The sequence below is a fragment of the Euprymna scolopes genome, chromosome 10 (genome assembly GCF_053919585.1).
Source record: "Euprymna scolopes isolate OS-2025 chromosome 10, ASM5391958v1, whole genome shotgun sequence".
Lineage (NCBI taxonomy): Eukaryota > Metazoa > Mollusca > Cephalopoda > Sepiida > Sepiolidae > Euprymna > Euprymna scolopes.
In genome coordinates, this window is record NC_136491.1 from 100,989,451 (window position 1) to 101,013,732 (window position 24,282).

At 31.9% G+C, this 24,282-nt stretch overlaps 1 protein-coding gene across 4 annotated transcripts in view; it reads left to right on the plus strand.

Moving 5' to 3' along the window:
- Positions 1-24,282, plus strand: part of LOC145286176 (transcription elongation factor, mitochondrial-like) — a 39,442-nt gene that overhangs the window by 5,860 nt on the left and 9,300 nt on the right. For 3 of the 4 annotated variants that reach the window (XM_080134963.1, XM_080134965.1, XM_080134964.1), the window contains 2 exons: positions 6,633-6,731; positions 15,814-16,170. In XM_080134963.1, coding sequence (XP_079991089.1) covers positions 6,684-6,731; positions 15,814-16,170 — 405 coding nt within the window. In that variant the 5' untranslated portion in view covers positions 6,633-6,683. Of the gene's footprint in view, positions 1-6,632; positions 6,732-15,813; positions 16,171-16,281; positions 16,813-24,282 lie in introns of those variants that run through there. The other variant, XM_080134966.1, reaches the window with a different exon arrangement.

Consider the following 24,282-nt stretch of genomic DNA (forward strand, 5'->3'; position numbering starts at 1 on the left):
GAAGATTTATCTAGAATGTTAATGCAATTTTTGCAGACGCAACAACAGGCACAAGCTGAGCGAGATGAACGAAGAGATAAGAAATTATTGAAATGGCAACTGGAACAAGAAGAAAGGCAGAAGAAATTACAATTTGAACAAGAAGAAAGGCAGAAGAAATTACAATTTGAACATGAAGAAAGGCAAAATGAACGTTTTGTTAAAACACTGGAACTACTAAAGAATAATTGAGAAAATGTCGACAGTGCTAATTTCTCCTATACAACTATTTTTAATAGCATGGACACATTTAATTATGTGCCGGAGGAAGAAAAGAATTTTGAAGCATACTATACAAGATACAAAGGTGTCTTTCAACTGGACTGCAAAAGTTGGCCAAGTAGCCAGCCTCTTACTCAGGAAGTTGGATGTAGCAGAACACAGTAAATTCATAGATTACATATTACCTAAAAAAACTATGGAATTAGATTTCATGGAAGCTGTAAAATTACTAAAAGAATTATTTAATCCGAATATATTTCTTTTTCATAAAAGATGGTTGTGTATGAATCTAAGGAAGATGGACAACCAAGATTATTTGACATACACATCAGTTGTCAATAAAAACTGTGATAATTTTAAGCTAGCGGAACTAACAGTAGAAGATTTCAAATGCCTAATCTTCGCACAAGGGTTAGTTTCCATGAAAAATGCAGAAATACGCAGACGAGTGTTGTCTAAGCTGGAATCTGAGCAAGATTTAACACTTCAGAAATTAGCAGAGGATTGTGAAAGGGCCATTACACTAAAAAAGGATTAAAAAAAGATAGAAGAATCCGGAGTGGCATATGTAAGAAAGCTTAGAAAACCATACACACCAACCAAGAACTATACAAATAAAAGCAGTCAAAATGGAACAAGATATTCCAAATATTATAATTATAATTATAGTAAAGAATATAACAAGTCTCTCCCTAGATATAACTGTAAGAGATGTGCAGAAAGACATTGGGAATCAGATTGCCCTTATAAGAAGAAAAAATGCTACATTTGCAAGAAAGTCGGACATAAAAGCAATTGTTGAAGATATAAAGATTTCACCAGAAAGAGAGTACAGCAAACAAAATCAAATGAAAAATTAGACAAAAATCGGCGAAAATACATAAAAGTGGAAATATTTAAAACGCCAATAAAATTACAACTGGATTCAGGATCAGATATTTCTATAATAAACTTGAATACATGGAAAAAGTTGGGTAAACCAACCATGATGAAAACAAGTAAATCAGCTCGGACGGTAACTGATGGTGAGATAAAATTTGAAGGAGAAGTTATCCTTCCGATAAAATTAAAACGGATTACGAAGAAATTAAAAATGTTTGTATTGAAAAATAGCGAAAATCTGTTTGGAATAGATTTGATTGAGAAAAGAACACAGCGACTGGGCAGCCCCCACCGTATATGTAAAGAAAAAGAATGATGGAATCAGAGTGTGCACAGACTTTTCGACAGGTCTAAACTCCATATTACAAGATTACCATTATCCTCTACCAAGCCCAGAGGAAATATTCACAAAGTTGAATGGAGGTAATATCTTCTCCAAGACAGACTTGAGCGACGCATATTTACAAATACCGGTCGAGGAGAATTGCTCAAAAATACTGTGCATCAACACGCATAAGGGATTGTACAAATACAACCGGTTGCCTTTGGCATCAAAGTAGCGCCTGCCATCTTTCAGCAAGCGATGGACACCATGCTAAGTGGTATTGAGTGCGCATGTGCATACCTGGACAACATTGTTATCAGGAGCAAATCCCTAGAAGAACATAAGGAGCATTTAAAACAAGTATTCACTCGAATATAAGAATTCGGGTTTAAAGTAAAAGAGAATAAATGCGACTTGTATGAGTGAAATTAAGTATCTTGGACATATAATAAATAAACATGAACGACGTCCAGACCCAGAAAGATCTGTGGCAATAAAAAACATGCTAGCACCTAATAACGTAACAACTTTGCAGAGTTTCTTAGGACTCGCAAATTATTACCAATCTTTTATTGAAGGGATGCATAATTTGCGAGCTCTCTTAAATGAGCTGCTAAAAAAGGACACACCTTGGAACTGGACGCAAGAATGTCAAACTGCTTTTGACAAAATAAAGAGCACACTAACATCTGAATTATTTCTAACTCACTATGACACAAAATTAAATATAGTCGTCGCTAGTGACGCTAGTTCCTACAGCATAGGAGCATGCATTCAACATATCATGCCTAATGGATCTAGAAAGCCGAAAGCTCACGCTTCGAGAACGCTGCTTCCAGCAGAGAAGGCATATTCACAGATTGAAAAAGAAGCATTGAGTATAATCTTTGCAGTGACTAAGTTCCACCGATATTTATATGGTAGACATTTCATACTTGAAACCGACCATAAGCCATTAGTCACAATCTACGGATCAAAAAAAGGATTGCCTGTATACACCGCAAATAGATTGCTGCGCTGGGGTACGATCCTACTGAATTACGATTTCCAGATACAACATCTAGCATCGAAAAAGATTTGCCATGCGGATGGACTTTTAAGACTGATACCACAGAAACATAACTTGGAAGAATCAGTGATGGCAGCAATTCGAACAAATGTCGAAGTGAAAAATATGGTAGCAAACATCATTAAAGAACTACCGGTAACATTTTCGGACATTAGAAGAGAAGCCGATAAAGATGAATACATAAATGATATAAAAGAAAAAATTATAAATGACAAAAAGGTTCAGGAAATTTTTTCCATATGTAACAATGTGTTATTATACAGCGAGAGATTAGTAATACCTAAAACATTGCAGAAGAGGATTTTAAGAGACTTCCATACAGACCATCCGGGGATAAATCAGATGAAGTCTCTAATGAGAATCTACGTATACTAGCGTAACATGGACATCGACATAGCTACAACAATAAATAGATGTAAAGGATGCCAGTTAGCGGCAAAATCCCCACCTATAGTACACAAACCTTGGCCGAAAACCGACCACTCATGGTCAAGAATCCACATGGACTTCGCTGGTCCAGTAGGAGAAAATTACTACTTAATTGTAGTAGATAGTTATACAAAATGGCCTGCAGAAATAACACCTCTTACTGGGAATGTGGAGTAGTGGATAAACATAATAATGTGCTGCAGAAATAACACCTCTTACTGGGAATGTGGAGTAGTGGATAAACGCATTGGTGATTGTACATACATGATTAAAGGTCCACAAAATATACATAAAAGGCACCTGAACCAAATAAAAAAAATGCCACATTCAAGATGGCGATTATACAACAGCAGTCGAAGAGGAGGAAACCATGGACATCATATACAAATCCTTTAATTTGGAACCGCCTCAATATACTCCTGAGCCTCGAAGATCAGGTAGAAAAAGAAAGTTTAATGAACCATTAATGTTAAATCCCAAGAGAAAAAGATATTGAAATCTGTGTGACTTCAAATCTTGGGAGGAGGGTGTTGTGGTGGCACCCACTCATTTACATATGTGGATAATATTACCTATAAATAGCAAGACTCAGTTAGTCTGAGTGTGTGTTAACCAGAAGCCACCGAAGGCCGAGCCGAGAGCAGATATGTTCTCCAGCCAAGACTCTCTTACTTGACAACCATTATGTAAATATACTGTAAATATACTTTTCCTAATACACTTATTGATCTACCTTTGTTTGTTGAGTCTTCATTTGTATTGCCTTATACGTTATTTGGTTCAACCTGCAAACATAACAGTTGGCGACGAAGATGAACGTCAAACATAACAATTACTCAATTTATTTATTGAGTAAGATGATAAAATAATCATTTGAAAGAATAGACCTTGATAAGTGGTGATGCCTATGTAAAAAAAAAAAAAAAAAAGAAAAAAAGGCCACCCGTGTTGCCTGGTTGTAAAAATATGCTGAAATATGATATTTTAATTCATGCAGAGTTTGTATGTTTTATTATAGAGTCAATGCTCTATTGATTATTATATTGTACCCAATATATAATATTGATCTCAAAAGTTTAAAAAGAAATAGGACTTGGGTTAGAACCAAAACATATAGCTCTCCAGCCTTATTCATTATCGTCTGACCTAAATCCGTACACATACAAAAACTTAAAAAATTACCTTGTTAAAGATATAAATGTATGTTTGTGCATGTGTAAAAATAACATATTTAATCAACTTACGCCTGCCAAGTTTCATTTTTTTTAAATTTTGACCTCTTAGCAGATATTTTTAATGGCTAAAAATCAAATTGATAATATTTCAAGGTTCTATAGATAAATTTATATCAAGTTAACCTTTGACAACTAAATATTTTTGTTTACTAGCCAAATAGAAAAGTTACTAGCCAAATCCATGTGAATTTTGGAATATGACATCTTCGTTCCATGACGAGTACATGCATCATAAAGAGTTTTCTGTATTTTTTTACTAAGTTTAATTCTAAATATGCACCGAATTTTATGTTGAGATTGGAAGGTATAAACTTTTTATATTTCTTCAGACGTTTTTTGAACAGCCTTCATTAAAAAAAAAAAAGACTGTATATTGTTCTAGTAACCCTTTTATTGTTTAAATAATTTTACTTTGCTTGATTTATTAAAAAAAGTTGAAAAATTTTTTTAAGATTGTCAGTGAAAAAAACAATCGTCGAGAGATAAGTGTTTTATTATTTCTAGTCGACACTTGCAAAAATCAATCGCAAATGTGACTGTTTCACTCTCAATGTAGAGCCCTGTACTTATTTTCTTGTTCATTAAATAAACAAATGGACGATTCTAATACACAATAGATTTGGGATGTTCCCAAAGAAAAAAGTTAAGGAGGATAGATCTTGTGATCAAGGTGGCCACTTCATGGAGGTGAGTGTATGGTGTGTAACTTCTGGGAGACCCTGTATATCAAGTTTTAAGTCTGTAGAGCAAAAATTGACAGAGTAGTTTGGTAGAGACCATTCTGCATTCAAACAGACAAGGTCACTTATATTACCAGCACTTCTTACATTTTCTGTCGGGCATTTTTGAGTTATCACATAGTTCCCCTGATATGTTATTTTATCAAAATAACGATATGTAGCTGGTCAAAAATTGTATATATATATATTTTTTTAATTATACATGCCAAATATATTGACAGTAAAATCGATTTAGTATTACGTATGAATTAGGGGGGAAAAAACGCTTTTTAAATTAGTATATAAGCTGAAAAGTTTGTATATTTCTAAAATAGATGCCTGGAAAGCTAGTCACTGTAAAATTTGAAAGGAAGAATGCATGACACAAAAAGAAGTCGAATCGTGTTAGGCATTTTATAAAAATAATTTATTTAAAACAATTAAAATATTTATAAAAATATTTGTTCCACAGAATAAATTCTTTTGTTTGAAATAATTTATTTTTTATATAACCCACTAAAAGATTTTACTTCTTTTCGTGCTATGTAATCCTCATTCCAAATTTTGTATTGACTAGCTCTCCAGGCATTCACATAAGAAATGTGCCAGTGTGTCGGTTAATATAGTCATGTAAAAAGTGTATTTTTCTATTTCATAAAGGATTTTAATGCGAGCATGGCATAACTTTAAAAAAATAAAAAAAAAACAATTTTTTCTCTCTCTCAATGTAGAGCCCTGTACTTATTTTCTTGTTCATAAATATTTGCCATATCGTCTTTCTGATAAAATTACAAGAGTTAGAAATCCAAACGTTTACCATGTTTTTTATATTTTAATTTGTTTTAAATAAATCACTAAAAGGTTTTTCTTTTTTTCACTTAGTCTTAATCATTTTCCACTCCAATTTTTTTAATTAATTGGAGACTTGTATTTCTGGATTTTTTTTTTTAGATGAGAATTGATGAGTATTATTTGGTTTCTTTGGATTACTCTTACTTTCAGTGTTATTCCCATGTTTAGTAGTATTTGGGTGCCATCAGCTAGAATCGAAACTGAAAGCAAAACTAACATTCAAAGCTGATGACGTTATCACTGTACCAGCGTGACATGCATATGTATTGATTAAAAATAAACTAGGATGAATGTACAAAATGTATAACGATTTTTTCAATTTTGACCCCTTAAAACTATTTTAACCAGCTAAAGATCCATAAAAGAACGGTCTATAAAAACATCCAATCATTTGAGGGCCCCTAACGCCGCTCTGTGACTTTTAGTTTCAGAAGAGATAGAGTTTGAAAATATAGAAACAGACAGACAGACAGACATATAGCCTTTTATATATTAGATTAACTTGGAAATTCATCTTGTATTTTGCCAATAAAAACTGTGTGTAGAGTAATTAAAATGTTTTCCTATTTCCAATGTGATACTAAATTAATTTTAATGCCAATACGTTCAGCATGTCATAATCTTTAAACAAAATACAATTTTTGAGCAACTGCATATCGTCTTTCTGAATACGTTCAGCATGTCATAATCTTTTTTAAAAAATACAATTTTTGAATAACTGCATATCATCTTTCTAATAACATTGCATGAGTCATGAAACTATTATTACTGATTGTTACTTTAAATATAAAATTAGAATATGTAAAATCGTAGAAAGCAAACTTATGTACTTTTTTATTTTTATTTATTTATATTTACAGATTAACAGTTTTAATTTGCTTATTTCAAAAAAGGAAAAAGCCCAAAACAAAATGTATCGTTGGAATAATGTGAGGACTTGCTGCTACAGATTCTTTTTGGTAAGTAAAATTCCTTTGAGGTACACCGTCTCAATTTTGGAGCAATTTTCTGTGTAATATATATATATACACTTAATTTACTCACATAAAATTAATATACGAAAGTATAGATTTATGTGTAAACTTTAAGTATTTACTTCAAAAGTGCTCAATACGTAGGTAGAGCTAGTTAGTAATTTATAAAATATATATGGTGATTAAGCTACACTGAATTCAGTGTAGTTTAATCGCCATATATATTTTATAAATTACTATATATATATATATATATAAATGGGACTTTGTGTGTGTGTAAGTTTGTTCCCTATGGACTTGAAAATGTCTGGACCGATTTTTATGAAATTTCACACTAAGATACTTTATGTATCTGGCAGTGTCCTTAGATATGTTTTGTTTATCGGAATGTCTTCGATAAGTATCGATAATCAAAATAATTTGATGAACAGGCGATTTCGACCAAAGTTAACACCTTGCACAATCTAACATTACAAGTGCATTTGAGGAGTTTTATTACCACACAGGACGAAAGGCCTAACATAAAATCAACAGTAGGTTCTTTGATATGACAGGGATGCAGTCGAAATGAATGTTTCTGTTTAGCACATAATTAAAGCATGATACTTGACTTTTGCATTTTAAACTTTAATGCAAGCCATTATATTTAAAAATAATTTTATAAAATCAGCAGTAGGTTCTCTACAGTGCAATGTATTGTGAACTTGAGATCTCTACAGTGTAGGGGTGAGATTTTACTGCTTGTCTTGTTGTCAACGTAAGTTGAGGGGATACTAGTGCTTCAAGTTTAATAAAAGTTTAATAGAACAATATACTCTTTTTTTAATGGAGGCTGTTAAAAAAAAAACATCTGAAGAAATTCAGATATTTATACCTTCAAGTTTAAACACAACATTCAGTGAATATTTAGAATTACATTCATAAAAAAAATACAAAAAATCTTGATGTATCTACTCGTCACGGAACGAATATGTCATATTCCAAAATCATGTGGGTTTGTCTAACAACTTTCCTCTTTGGCTAGTAAACGAAAATATTTAGTTGTCAAAGGTCAACTAAAGATAAATTTGTCAGTAGAACCCTGAAATAAATTCATTTTTAAGTGATTAACTGGAATTCATAGGCATTTTTAAGTGATTAACTGGAATTCATAGGCATTTTAAGTGATTAACTGGAATTCATAGGCATTAAGATTCTGATTAATTGTCCCAACACCAGTAATAATATTATTTAACCCATAAGTGTACAGAGAAAGATATAGTGGAGAGAGAGAGAGAGAGAGAGTGAGTTGGGATTTTGTGTTTTTACTTTTTTCATGTTTAACCAACTTTTCAAACTTACTTTTTTTTATCTAATTCAAACAAGTTAACTTGAGCTCAGTGGGTGACCGAACGGGTCACATTCTATTCTAGTTTCTATTCATGTAATGAGTTTGACCTTTTATGTTTGAATAGAACAACACCGTCAGAGTGAACTGAAATCAGTTTATATGGGTTGGTGAGTTAGAACTGATTTCCGCTCAATTCCAGTTTGTGGTTTTCTATAAATATAAAGTCATCATCCTACCCCACTCTTTCTCCATCGCATCCTACCTCACCCCTTTCTCCATCGCATTCATCAAGTTTTCCCATAATTACATAAAATTGACCATTTATAAATTTGTTTCTATTTTCAATTGAAAAGATGACAGAGATGTCCCTGGGAAAGAAAAACTTTTGTGATCCTTGAATTTATTTAATCACTACTTGTACTTAATTCGGTATTGCCCCGGATACAGTGAAAACATTTTAGGACACTTATACAGAATAAAGACTGGGCTGTTTTTCAGATAGGATTTTTAAATTAAATGAAATTTTTATGGTATCTTTTGTTTATTAAATTGTTAGATGAAAGTACAGAATAGTTAAAAAAACACCTTTCCCTCCCTATGTTAAAAATGGGTTTCTAAATGATATTATTTCAGCACAGTCCTTATTTTGCATAAGTAGCCATTTTAGTTTTAATTATTACCTGTTTGCACATTTTTTGACTGAAGATAGGCAGCTCCTGTTATATTCTTCAATTTAAAATGAGTTATTTTCCTTGCTGGGTTTTATTTTTAGTTGATTATTGAAAAAGATTTCAAATTTATTTGAAAAAATAGCAACAAGCCATGTAAAAGGACAATTAGAAGATGTATATGATAATACACCATCTGATAATTTTCTCTAAGGCAACTTTAAACCTGGATATGGTAGGCATCACCACTAACTTCTTTGGTAGGCTGTTTCACAAAGCAGAATTGCAGACAGAAAATACTGCCTTTCTTCTAACAAGATGAAAGCAACTATGGGTAGCATTTCCTAGTTGATATTTTATTTTAGATTATTGTTATCCAATTGCAATAGTTATAAAGTGCTCAGTAGATGAAGTTCAAAAATGCTTGAATTATGCAAATATCCCAGGTGTTTCAAAATTAAATAAAGAAATTTGAGGTTTAAAATTGACATCATTATATGGGAAAAATATTTGAAATCACGGACGAATTCACAAGAAATTCATTAATTTTTTCAATGTTTCTTTAGTTGGGGAGAAATTTTGAAAGAATTTGGCATTTTTTTTGTAAAATTGTATGTTTTTTTTTTTTTTTTTTTTACATTTTCACCCCAGTTACACTTGAACTTCTGCATGTCAGTACAGTTGGTGAAGCAGGGACCTGGAATGAAATTCCAGAGTCTAGCGGTTCTGGGGAAGAAACTACTGGAGTAGAAAGGTCTTTTACATCTAGGGATCTCTACAGTGTGGGGGTGGGATTTAGTTTGTCGAGGATGTCTATGTCGTGGGGGCACAAGTGTCTGCAGTTCGCCAGAGTTTTCACCATTAAAATACTTTTAGAACAGGCAGAGGAATGCAACATTTCATCGATGGGACAGAGGCTGAAGCTTAGATGACAGTTCAGGGCCTATCAGATTGGCGACTCTCTTTTGAACCTTGTCTAGGAGACAGAGACTAGTAGCAGATGCACCAGCCCAAATGTGACAGCAATACTCCATACATGGGCGAATGGTGGCCTTAAAGAGGTACAGGATACTTTTGGGTGTTAGTAGTTTTCTAGCACGGTAGAGAGAGCCTACCTTCTTCGCAGTGGCCCTGGCAATGCTTTCAATGTAATTGTTCCAACTCATGTTTTCTGTGAACATTAGGCCAAGCAGTTTGAAAGATGTACTCTCAGATAAAGAGTCACTGGCCATTGCTATTGGTGGCAGAAAAGGTTTCTTGTAATTATTGAAGGAAACCAGGTTAGTCTTGGCAGCATTGAATGTGACCATCCATTTTTGACCCCATTCCACTATAGATTGGAGGTCATCCTCCCATTTGGTGTTTATTTGATTTAGTACAGTAGAACCCCGGGATACGATGGCCCTAGGATACATTTTTTTCAGGTTACGATGTGGAATACAATTTTTTATCCGGCTCCTGGTTATGGTATTTGCCCCACCTTATGGTGTTATTTATAATGTTATTTATTATATACATGTGTATTATATACTGTACTGTATTTTGTTACTAATTTTTAATGCCGTATCTCGAGGTTCTACTGTAATCCCAAATATTCTTAATAATTTTATTATTAATAACATTTACAACTGGTGCTGATAAAAAGAAAACAACTGTTGCTAAAACCAACACGATGGATGTACAGGCAGTTGCAACAAAAAGTGAGAGGTAGGTCAAATCTACACACTGCCATGCTTATTTCTGCTTACTACTGAGGGACATCACAACTGATTGAGCTTACTACTACTGCATGTTGACAGTAAAAACTAGCTCTCCGTTGTTAACTGGTTACACTTATAACAACTGATTTGTTACAGGAAAAAGAATCTTAATTGCTACGAATGTTAGCAACAATAGCAAAAAAACAAGAGAAAGAGAGAGGCAGATGAAATGTTGCTTTCTTTTTAATCTTTGAATTTATGAAAAAATATTTATTGAGAGTAACAAGGAAGAATGAATGATTAGCATGGTTACCCGGCATTGCTGGGGTGGGGGGTAGACAGCAAAACAGAAGAGTTAAAAATATGTGCAACATATTTCTTTTAAAACGTTTTCATTTATTCATCTATAGCCTCTATCCATATTCATGCAGGATTTCTCATCCTCTGACCTATAAAAGAACAGATACTACCTTTTGATTCGAATCCTAAAGCTAAGAAAGTGTATTTTAGTTTTAATTCACACCAAACGTTGATGAAAAAAATCTCTTTAAATAATAACACTGCCCCCCCCTTCCCTCCTCTCCCAATTCATTTTTGGTTCTGGTGACTTTTAGCTGTACAAAAATACAAAAACTGAAAACTGTCTTTTATATGATAGTAAATAAAAATGTTTTTATTTATCCTTTTTAACTACTTAAAAAGTATTTATTGACTGTAACAAGAAAAAATATTTTTTAAAAATGGAAGCCATTGTTATTTTTTAATGCTTTCAATAATAAAATAACATTTAACCTATCAGTGAATTTTCTAAAAACATCTGAATTCACACAATGCATAAAGCTGTAGCAATATTTGAACCTGGGTGTGTTAGAATGATGTAAGAAAGGAAAATTCCACTATGGGAACTAGATTAGAAAAAGATGAATTTTGCCGTAGAATTTAAGATTAGAATTAGAGCTGACATTTTCAAGAAGTTTTGAGTAAGACATACCAAATAAAGTAAAATCTTTCTCCTTGGTTGGTGATCAGAACTTTATCACCACAGTTCAGGCTGTCTGAAGATATTGCCTTCCTGATAAAAAATGCATCAAACATTAATGATTTTTTTTCTATCCATTTGCGAAACTCCATGTTCTGTAAAGTTAATAACAATGATTATTTTTTTCTACAAAACAATGAAACCAAATACCACGAATAAATATTTCAAGATATAAAGAACTTAAAAGGCAAAATCTTTTTTCAAAATTACTGGATTCGTTATTAAATAACACAAAAAAGAGTTATGCCATAAAACCAACCAACCAACCAACCAACCAACCAACCAATCAATCAACTAACCATGTTTTTGATTTTATTACTTGCATACAATGTACACAATTGTCAATAACTATAACACACTTCTTTCTTGGCACTTTTACGACTCCTTCTCCCTTTTTTTTTTAACTCATGTTCACCCCAAACATGGTATATCACCATTTGTATGTATGTAGGTTATTATATGGAAAGATAGACTAGATGTTGGGTTACATTACATTTAATTTCAGGTTGGGGGAGCAGCTTTGATGCCAAGTATGCATATACAAGTAGTTCATTAGCTGAGTCCTGACAAGAGAGTTGTGCTACAACTATCCTAATATTATACAACTGATGATAGAGTAGCCGCTCTAAGTGCTACCAAAGAGTTAGGGCTCCTGTATTGTCAGTTGGAAACAACAGCCAGACAAACGCAATCAGGTACTCTCAATCTCTTAAAAAAGCGTGTTCTAGACCAACTGAGTGAGCAGAAGTGGCATGCAAGTAAGCCCAATTTGCTCAGTTTGTGAGAAGAAGAAGGAAATTGGAGATCGGGAGATGGCGTTCAATGTCCAAGTCAGAGAACAAGGTTAAGTATAGGGTGGCTCTGGTGAATCCCTGGTATTGTACCTCCGCACCTGGCTAATAGACAAAGAGTGTGAAAGCCAGCAATAGACAGAGCCTATCTCCTTCCTGATAATGTTTTACATTATTCTCTTCTGGTAGCAGGTGCCTTGACTCCGAAAACATCACAAATGTAAATCAGATTTACCCATACATTTTTTTACATTTATTGTCTATCTCCAACATCAGTAACTTGTGTTCTTTCTCAGTTGTATTAGGATTTTAATGTATTCCCACTGAAGTACCTTTATATTATCCTATACATCTCTACAAAACCACAATTCGCCCCTGCATGGAATATTGTTGCCACATATCGGTTGATGCATCTACCACTAGTCTCTAACTATTAGACAGGGTCCAAAAAAGAGTCTCAAATCTGATAGATCCCACACTATCTGCCAATCTCCAACCTCTATCCCATCGCTGCAATGTTGCCTTCCTGTGACGGTTTTACAAGTACTTTCTGATGAACTCCTAGCACATGTGCCCCCTTAATATACATATAGCATTACAAGTTGATTTTTTCTTTTTAGATAATTGTTATTTTAACAACTTGCATGAAAAGAGTTATGTAAAAGATGCTTCAAACCATTTGAATTATGCAAATACCATCAGTAATTCAAAAGTTATGAGAATTTTAAGTGCCAAAATTTCGGCTTTTTCGTGGACATTTTTCTTTAGAAAAAGTGGGTTAAATTATGGACCTCAACATTTCAAGAAATTCGATAATTTCGCCACCATTTATTTATTTTTCAAGCTATTCTCATGAAACTTGGCACTCTTATGTACAATTGTATGCTCTTTCTGATTATGCAATCAAATCTGATGTATCTTTACCATAAGCCATGAATTATAAATTCAAATGTACACATTTCAATTTTTTTTAAACTGGCGCATGGTATCATACAGTGGATGTCTATTTATGAACAAAACTAAGTATTATAGACGTATTTAAATATAGCTTTATTGAGAAAAGGCATTTTCCTGCCTCCTCACCAAAGGAGAGCTTAATCTTGGGTGTAGCCATTGAATACCTAAAGAGCATTCATGGCCCGTATTTACTACTCCCCAAAAAATTGAATATTTATTACTTCAAAAAAATTGAATGAATTAATCTCAGAAATAAATCGAAGAAAATTTTTCATAGAGATTTTGGATTTCTGTAAAAGATAGAAATTCCTATAGTCAACCAGAACTTATGCATTTTAGGACCAGTCTAATTATCAATTTTGTAAATCCTCTCTATCTGGCCCAAAATATTCCCTTATTTTCTAAGATGCAACCATAAATCGTACTTTACATGAATCCTCGATGTAACTTTCACAGTACCAGAATACCAGGAATCCTGATAAGCAACAACTATATATTCACCAGTTGATGGTAATTTTTGTGATTTCTATTCTGTTGTTTTACTGAAAATTCAATTATGTAAACAAAGAAATAAAATGGTAATTTTTTACTTTGTTTCTACCTTAGCATTATTATTATTATTATTATTATTATTATTATCATTATTATTATTATCATTATTATTATTATTATCATCATGATTATTATTATTATTATCATTATTATTATCATTATCATTATTATTATTATTATCATTATTATTATTATTATTATTATTATTATTATTATTATCTAGATATCCTCAATTAATAAAAAACGGGTTTGTTGTACAGATTTGAAAAAAATGATCTTGACAATGAGTTAAAAATAAATTCAAGTTTCACAATATCTTTTTTATTCAATTGATAGGTGAAAGTACAGAACAGCTTTCCTTCCCCATGTTAAGAATGGGTTTCTAAATAATAACGTTATTATTTCAGCATGGTAGCATAAGTGCACAAGTACCTTTTATTTGTTATATATATATATTTTTTTTTGACCACTAAAAAACACAATTTTACCTTAAGTACAAGTAAGAAGTTATAAATAGCATGATAACAAACGCATGTACTTAGTACATTTTGTTGTTTTTTAACGTTGTACCTAAGAGCATTAAAAACAACAAAGTAGTATTGTTTGGAAATCAAATTTGAAAACCTTGAAAATAATTTTTTTTAAATTCAGAATAAAAAATGAAACTGATTTTTCTGCTTTCGTTTTGAAAGAAGAAAAAAACAGCTTTTTATTTTTAAGAGAACATAAACAAAATTCGTTAATGCACTGACTTTAGTCAACTGAGCGCTGGTCAGCGCATAGCGAGCCGTTTTCCCCGTTAAGTGGATTTGAATTTCTATAAAAGATAACATTTTAAAGAAATTTCTGCATAATTAATAATTATCAAATATTTACATATTATACATGAAAATAATTCTGAAACTATTATCTATATGAGAATGGATGATATTTACCGATTTATTGCATCAATTTTGAAATATTCTTCATCAACTTTGCTCGATCGTAACTTTGCTTCCTGTTGTCATAAAAATATAAATCAAAGTCCAGTAGAGATGGACTTCTATGCTTATCTAGCCTGTAAGATTTCAGCCATATCCAATCAAATTTGACCCTGCGTATGTGTATCCAAATGTAACGTATAAAATGTAAACATTGAAAAAACAGTTTCCCATTGTGTTGTCATCATTTTTTCATTTTAAACTTGGAGCATAAAAACATTGAACGCATAAAAGCAAAATAAATTAACATCATTCTATTCTCTTTCCATAAATGTAATTCTTTTAAAAATTGACCCACAAATAAAAAATATATGACTTGTTGAAACACATTAGGTATGTAATATTGGCGATGTTCATGAAAATACAGCATACACTTGTAATGTTAGTACATACTCCCGACTAACCGGGCAAGTAGCAAAATGAAATATAATCAAACATATTGCTGCTCAGTTCCCCGTAGTCCCATGTTAGATATGATCCCAAATAATAGCTCCTTACATTCCAAGTGGCAATATGTCTTGTTTGGGGTGAAAAAGTTTAAAGAAAACATGCTGTCAGGTGTTAGATGGCTTTAAAACGTTGACTTCATAACTAACCTATCTGTGGCCAAATGTTTATTTTTCTCTCTTTCTCTTAAATCCATCTTTATCACTTCCTCCCATGTTAGTTTTTGGTTTTCCCCTGCCAACGGATCTTGTTACCTCAACTGTTCTACATGTACTAACTCAAAAACTCTCATCCATTCTTTCAGCATGACCATACCAACAAAGTCTCCTGTTTTGCACACATCTCCTTATACTGTTTAGATTTAATCGTCCTCTGAGGTCACCAGATTTAAGCCCATCTTAAGCACTCACATTACAGATCAATAGTATCATTCTATTTTAAAATGTAATGCGAATAGACATCTCCCTGCTCAACTTCCCACAATTCCCTGTTAGATACAATCTCAAATAGTTGCCCCTTATGTTCCAAGTAGCAATATGCCTTGTTTGGAGTGAAAGTGATTTTTTTTTTTTTTTAAAGTGATTATGTTTTGTTTTTTTTTAGGCTCGCAATAACGGTAGCATGCCAAAGGATAAAGATATGATGCTGGACTCGCTTTTTACGGACAAAGAAAAGCAAAACATTCTTGATTGTTTTAACAAATCTTCCATCACGGAGTTGATGGCCACCAAAAATCTGAATAAACAGAAGAGTTCCTCGCTCATCGTCCACCGTGAGAAGTTTGGTGAGTTCACTAGCATCACGGACATTTCCAAAGTTCCAGGAATGGGAATGATTGGTCTCCAGAAATTGTGCAACATTCTCAAAAATGTCAACTACGAAAAGCTTAGGGAGGATGCTGAGAAAATGACGACGGAAGATGTGAAAGTTCAGCCGAACCTTTCGAAAGACATGTGTAAAGTAAGTAATTAGCGGAAGGTTTCTATGTGTTTTGTGCGTGGAGAAAGATGGGGGGGGGGTAAATTTATAAATACTATTTTGACCACTAAAAAACACAATTTTACCTTAAGTACAAGTAAGAAGTTATAAATAGCATGATAACAAACGCATGTACTTAGTACATTTTGTTGTTTTTTAATGTTGTACCTAAGAGCATTAAAAACAACAAAGTAGTATTGTTTGGAAATCAAATTTGAAAACCTTGAAAATAATTTTTTTAAAATTCAGAATAAAAAATGAAACTGATTTTTCTGCTTTCAAAACGAAAGCAGAAAAAAACAGCTTTTTATTTTTAAGAGAACATAAACAAAAGAAAAGCAAAACATTCTTGATTGTTTTAACAAATCTTCCATCACGGAGTTGATGGCCACCAAAAATCTCAATAAACAGAAGAGTTCTTCGCTCATCGTCCACCGTGAGAAGTTTGGTGAGTTCACTAGCATCACGGACATTTCCAAAGTTCCAGGAATGGGAATGATTGGTCTCCAGAAATTGTGCAACATTCTCAAAAATGTCAACTACGAAAAGCTTAGGGAGGATGCTGAGAAAATGACGACGGAAGATGTGAAAGTTCAGCCAAACCTTTCGAAAGACATGTGTAAAGTAAGTAATTAGCGGAAGGTTTCTTTGTGTTTTGTGCGTGGAGAAAGATGGGGGGGGGGTAAATTTATAAATACTATTATGGCAGGTGTTCTTCAGAATTGTCTGATCTATTCCCTGCTTCTTTTGTTTCAGCTCGTTTGACTCCTCAATTTGCTGCAAGTTATACCTGAAGAAGATCAAAACATTGTGCAAGTAACTCAAGATGAGAACACTAGTCCGAAGAATCAAAATAATATGAATTAATATAGTTATGAATAGCTTCACAATCTGTATGATATAATGTGCTAATTTTAAAAACTGAAGTTTATACATAGTAATTTATAATTCATTGGATTAGGGTAAAGAAATGCATACAATCTGACTGCATAATCAACTTCATAAGAATAGTTAAAAAAATAAATAAATGGTGGGGAAATTACTGAATTTCTTGAAATGATGATGTTTGAATTTTGGCACATTTAAATTCTTATAACTTTTGAACCACTGCTGGTTGGTTGTTGCGGCATTCACACTGGATCGATTGGGCCATCTTCATCCAACAAATTCATCGCATCCTGTATAGTGGCTGACCAGGCATGGGGGTCAGAGGCTGTTTCTGCTGCAAGCGTACGCCATTCATGGTTCCATCGGCGGAGCCCGTAGAGACGGGTACCAAGGATCATTTCCCCGTTCTGAGCCAGGTCTTGAGTTGGCCACCACAACGTTTCTTTCAGTCTGGTAGTAGTGCTGAGTCGATGGCTTCACGAATAAGGTCACCTGGATTTCGGCGAAGCGCATGGCCAAACCAGCGAAGGCGTCTGGCAAGGAGAAATTGTTGAAGGGAGCGTATCTTGCAGGTATTTAAATAATTCAAATGGTTTTGAGCTTCTTTTACACAACTCTATTCTTCCAAGTTGATAAAATAATAATTTATAGGCCTATATCCAAATTCTGGTTTAACATTATTAGACTGGGCCTGTGTTGAGGAGAGATGGAGAAAAAAAATATAAGTTATTTGGTGCATCCATAACTGATAAAAATTTGCTTTTCACAAATGTTCATAGAATATATTTTACTTGCGGCAAACCCTATGCAATAGACATATCAAAGTTTAATTCAGACGTTTTTGTCAGATCAACTTTTGACCTTGCATTGTCCCACATTGTTTTGATTTTTTTCTTCACTTTAGTCATTACTACTTGTTACAAGGTCATAGGAGGACAATTGCCAAATTTTCAATGTGATTAAGTGAATTTTTATTGTGTGAAAGACTTGTAATTATATAATCAAATGAACTTCCTTTCTAAGTGTTCTAGCTTTGAAACATTTACAATCTGTAAACTGCATAAACTCTATGGTGCTAGGTAACGAGTTATAAAGATATATAATATAAATTCCTTTAAATTTATACAAAAGTTGGGGTACTAGCTTAAGAGTATATACATTATTAGAGTTCAAAATATAATAATTATGTAAATGTATTTTGTTATAAAGAGAATTTGTGTTTCAAAATGAACAGAAACAATTGTTTGAATTAAAATGTTTGTTTTTATTTTTAAAGAAATTCATAACATCAGTTGTGTGTGTGTGTGTGTATATATATATATATATATATATATATAAATTAAATAAGTTCAAATTAATGTAGTTGTAGTCTTGTCAGGGATTCAACAAAATGGCCAAAGTAGGCCAAAAACTTATCTGCCGATAGATATGGATGGACCAGCTAACCTGATGGTCAACTCATTTTGAGTTGGTTCAACCCATTAGACTTACAAAAAGACAACCAGATCAACAATAACAATAGTTTAAGAAAAAAAAAAAGAACAAAAAAAGACCTCAACTAATACCATCATGTTGTTGCAATGACATTCATTCTAGTCAGGTTGAGTTGAATTTTTCCTCTCCTGCCTCCGTGAGGTATTATAATTGCATAGATCAGCTAGATCATTATCCAAAGTATGCTATGTGACCTGAATGTAACAGATTTTCTTTGGAAGTCATTTCATTAGTTAAGACAATTTAGGAAGTAATATATATATACACATATATATATATATAGTCTTTGAAGTTTTTTTAACATTTGAAACTACACAAAAAATTACTTTTTATCATTCGTTAAAAAAAAAAAAAAAAAAAAAAAAAAAAACACTTAGTCAGTAAGTCATTTAATCACCTGCAATCTCTGCATCAACTCTCTCGAATTTACTATAATACCAATTTTTTTATTTTTTAAGGGATCATCAGTTGTTTACCATGAAACACTGTTTCGGGGATTTAAAAACAAAACAGTATATTACTTCATGGCTCCCCAGCAGTGTTGATCAAACACCACCACCCTTAATCTTATGAAGAAGACATGTTACAAAAAAAATTTTTTTCCCAATTTCCTATTCTTAATTGCAATTACTAACCTTTTCATAGTATAAAAATTAATTTCTTACCTGTGCGATTCATCAATTTCCACATTTAAAATGGATACATTTTTTAATTTATCAATCTTGTATTTATAAGCTTTGGATTAATCCATTTAACTACTTATCACCCCCACTATAATTAGTAGTTTTTATATTTACATTCTTATTTATTTAAAATTAGATATATAAAGGTTAAAAATATTTTATTTTTACATATATACATTTTTTTTTTTTTTTTTTTTTTTTCTATATATAAATTTATTATATGTAATTATAAATACATTTTATACATTGCTAATATAGTTTTGGATTTCCTTTATTAATATAGTCTGGTTTATCTTAAACGATTCATATATATATATATATATATATATATATATATATATATATATGTATAATGTATATATGTATATGTATATATATATATGTATATATATATATATGTATATAATTTAACAAAAAAAAAAGAGGAAATAAGTTTGTCAGCAGAACAAAGTTATAAGAAGTTGTTCACCAAGAAGCACAAAAGAAAGCTAAAATAGGATTATTAATCAAGGTGGGGCAGTAACGAAAACAAAAAATTGATCAATATATTTTAAAGTTGAACCATCTGTAAAAAGTGGAATATTGAAAATAGCAGCAAGTCCTGAGAACATATATATCAGAAAGAACAGTTGGAAATAAGTTGTACACCATCCACTATGACTACACAATGCCTACAGATACCTACTTGGTGTGAATGTCTGATATAGTGGATGAATGTCTGGCATCTGGTAGGACACCCCACCCCTAGCTATAACAAAATAATAAGAAAATTTGAACAAAACGAAAAGATAAAAGAGCCTGGAAGACAAGATGATTTATTGGTTCTTGCAAAAAAGAAACCCGAGAGTTCCAATTGTAACGAAAGATAGGTAAATCTTTTCTGAAAAGTGAAAATCTTTGACCAATTTAGCAAAACTTAATTTTCACTAATTGTCTTCGAAAACTGTTTTCATTACTAATTAATTTTCTACCTTATCGTTTTTCATAATTTTTGGATATTTTCATTATTGTGACATGACAATTCAATAGATACCATTGGTTTCACTTGAAATTTAATATTTCAATATCTTCCTTGATTTGGAGTTCTGTAAACTTGCTAACTATAGTCACCATTTTAGATGAGATACTTCTTAATAGAATAGTTAGACTTTACACCCACATACATTAAAAAAAAAACATTGGGATGTGTGCAAAATGTTACCATCAAAATCATGTATGAAATCTTTAAACCTCAATAATTATATTATTACTTAGCTCACCCTCCCTGACATTGTTTTTTTTTACATTCATTTTTGTTTCACACATCGAACTCTCTTATTTTGTCTTTTCTATTAATTAATTTCGTGTAAAAAAAATTATTTAAATGTTTCTGGAAGATAATTCAACAAAGGAAATTTTATTTTAATTGGATGTTTTTGAATCTTTAAAAAAAAAATTTTTTTTTATTACATTTTCACCCCAAACATGGCGCAGTGTCACTTTGATGTAGGAGGCTACTATCAGGGACATAAGTTGCAGGGATACTATGTAGGGAGTTGAGCAACAAGATGTCTGTTCACATTACACTTGAACTTCTGCATCTACATGTCGGGGAAGCAGGAACCCGAAAGGGAATTCCAAAGTCTAGCAGTTCTGGGAAAGTAAAAGGCTTTCTTACATCTAGGGATCTCTACTGTGTTGGGATTTTGCTGATTGTTGGGAGTATTTATGTCGAGGGCGTAGTTTGTTGGAGCATTCACCATTAATATACTTGTAAAATAGACAGAGAGATGCAACGTTTCGTTGATGGGACAGAGGTTGAAGCTTAGATGACAATTCAAGATCTATCAGATTGGTGACTCTCTTTTGAACCCTGTCCGGGAATGAGAGACTAGTAGCAGATGCACCAGCCCAAATGTAACAACAATACTCCATACATGGTCGAATGGTAGCCTTGTAGAGGTACACGATACTTTCAGGCATAAGTAACTTTTATAAATATCTTATTTTAACTATACTGTTGTTTTCTTTTCTTTTTTTTTTTTTTACACAATTATTTTTTAAAATGATTTCAAAAGTGAAACTTAATTAACTTAACTTGTTTGGTTATTAAATTATTAATTGCACTAAATTGTTATAAACTATAGCTAAAATCAAAAAAAGATAGATCTTGTTCTGAAAGATCGATTAAGCAAACTAAAAATAACGAAGGAGAAAAAAATGCTCGCAGTTTGAATAATCAATTGATTCAATCTTAGAAAAAGCTCGGAATTGTTTCAGCACATCTGTGACACAATGAAGTATCTTACTGGTACAATATTAGTTTGTTAATTAGGTTAAATTAATAACGGAACAATGTTTTATAAGAAAAAAGGTCAGCACACTTTTGAATGAATCATCTCTTTATAATTTTCCACCACTTTCAGCTTTTCTGCATGACTCTTCCTTCAACTCTTATTCTATGTTATCTATACTTTCTCTTTACAGTTAAACATAATAAAGAAAGAGAAAAAATAAAAACGTTATAATGATACAAAATGGAATATCACCAAACAGTAATACTAATTCACACATAGTTGGAGAGAGGGAAAGAAGCTAATTTTTTACTTTTTATTTTTGGTATTGATCCAAAACCTGACCCAAGATCACGTCGACTTCTCCTGACAGTTTATGGTAAGCAGCTGGAAAAGGCTGAAACAAACATTGCCAGATGATTAATTCAAAACCCTGAAAACAAAACCTTAAGACAAAAAGATAATACAGAAAATGGCTGAAAATCTGCTCCTCCCTGAAAATACTTTGTGGGCGTTTGTTTTATAGTCTTCTACTTTTAACAGGACATACATACACATATATACACAACTTCTGCCTGTTGGGACAAGGGGAAGTGATATTAACTCATCAAATCTCTTTCTTTTCATGTATTCCTTTCATTTTTACTCTTTTTTATTTTCTTTATCTTTAGTTTGTTCTTCCTGTTTCTCTGCTTTCATTTTGTCAGAATTCATTTAACATTAATAAAGTGATTTTAATGTTATTTACGTCATTACATGACTCAACTAAAAGCAATTGAAGAGAGAAAATAGAAACAGGTCAAAAGAAAAGTAGAATGATACATAAATAACATATATAAAAGTGACCTTGTATGTTTGAAACAGTCTCTACCAAACTACTCTGTCAAGTTTTGGTCTACATACTTGAAACTTGATATATAGGCTATTCAAACCCGTGGAACAAATTAGATTTGATTTTTAGCTGGAAAAAAAGCTGCTAAGGGGTAAAAATTGGAACTTGGCAAGCCTAAGTCAACTTAAAAAGTGCTCCTCTACCTAGGTGAAAATATACATTTATACTTTAAACTGTGTTAATTTTTAAAGTTTTGATATCCATCTATTTGTCTTTGATAGCCATATGATAGTGAATACCACTGGAGAGCTACATGTTTTTGTTTTGATTTTAGCTGATGGCACCCAAGTCCTTTTTTTTTAAACTTTAACTTTTACAATCACTACTATATATTGGTTACAATATAATCATCAATAGAGAATTGGGTCTATAATGATAATAAATACAAAATCTGCATAAATTAAAATATTATATTTAAGCATATTTTATGACCAGGCAATGCCAGGCGGCTTGCTAGTATAAATATAATATTCTGTGTATATAAGCAGCATTTTTTTTCTTCAGTTAAGCAAATATTGTTAAAAATAACAAATCTTATGCTTAATTCTACCTCTCTTTATTTTTTTATCTTATCTTTTTTTTTTTTTTTGTTAAAATAAAAACAGAGTAATATACATTCCATATGTATTACGGATATTTTCGATTTTTTGTCTAATCAAGTGAAAAAAAAAAATGAACAAAAAAGCTGCAGAAAAGAAGAGAATTGCAAATAAAAACCTGTACCTATGGCTTTTACTAAATATGTACGACTAAAAATGATGTATGATTATTGTACAACTAATTGCCACTGCTGCTGATTGAAGCAACTTCAATACAGGCAATCCACTGGGTTCGTCAGCATAAAATATTGTAAAACAATCTTGTAATAAACAATAAAACGAATTTTACTCAGAAGTTTCAAGAGGTTATTTTTGGCAAATATCTTTTAAAGTTCATACCTAAAAAGATATTTACTAAAGAAAACTCCCAATTTTTATTAAATATTCCCTCTTACACAAGCGATCTACTAAGTTCGTCAGTGCAAAAATGTTGATATTAAAATAAACAATAAAACAACTTTAGTCACAGTCGCGATTATTTTTGGAAAATTTTTAAAGACTGAGACTTCTTTTGTCAACTCAGTGTGCCAGTTTATTTTATTTGTAATATTTGTAAAATGAATAAATAAGTTCATTTATAATTGAAATAAAAACAAAATGAATTTAGTCAGTCACAACTTTCAGACGAGAGTTTTTTTTGTTCTTTTCCAAATTAAATTTTACAAGTGACCCTTTTTAAAATTTGAATTTTGTAACAGAATAACAAGGTAACACTAGAAAATCTTTTTAAAAAGGAGAATAAATCCCTGAAAACTGAAGCAATGTTTCCAATCCTGTGTGCCTCTTTTAGGAGAACTAGTTTTCCCAACATTTAAAACATTAGTGTCTAACTGCTCTCGTAGGGAGAAAGTAATTAACTATTATTTTTTTTAAAATCATTTTCTGTTTTTTTTTTCTTTCTTTCTTTTTTTTTTTTTAATAATACTGCACAAAGTTCCATTTTATGATAACGCAACTCTGGTTCATTTCTCTAAAAAAACAAAAAAAAACAAGGTGAATGTGCGCTGTTATCCAACCTGCAAAGGGTGTTTTTAACCAAAAGTCATTCTTAATGAGGGGAGGTTGAAAATAAGAAAATGCCTTTTGGAATTATTACTCCCCCCCCCCCATGTTAAGAACGGCTTTCGGAATAAACCCCCTTTGCAGGTTGGACAAGCATTTTTTTTTTTCGACTGCTGCTAGTTTTTTGTTTTTGTTTTTTTAATTAAACTGGAGTAAAAAGGTTTAAACTAAATCTTAAAGAAACCGAAGTGACTTTTTTCTTT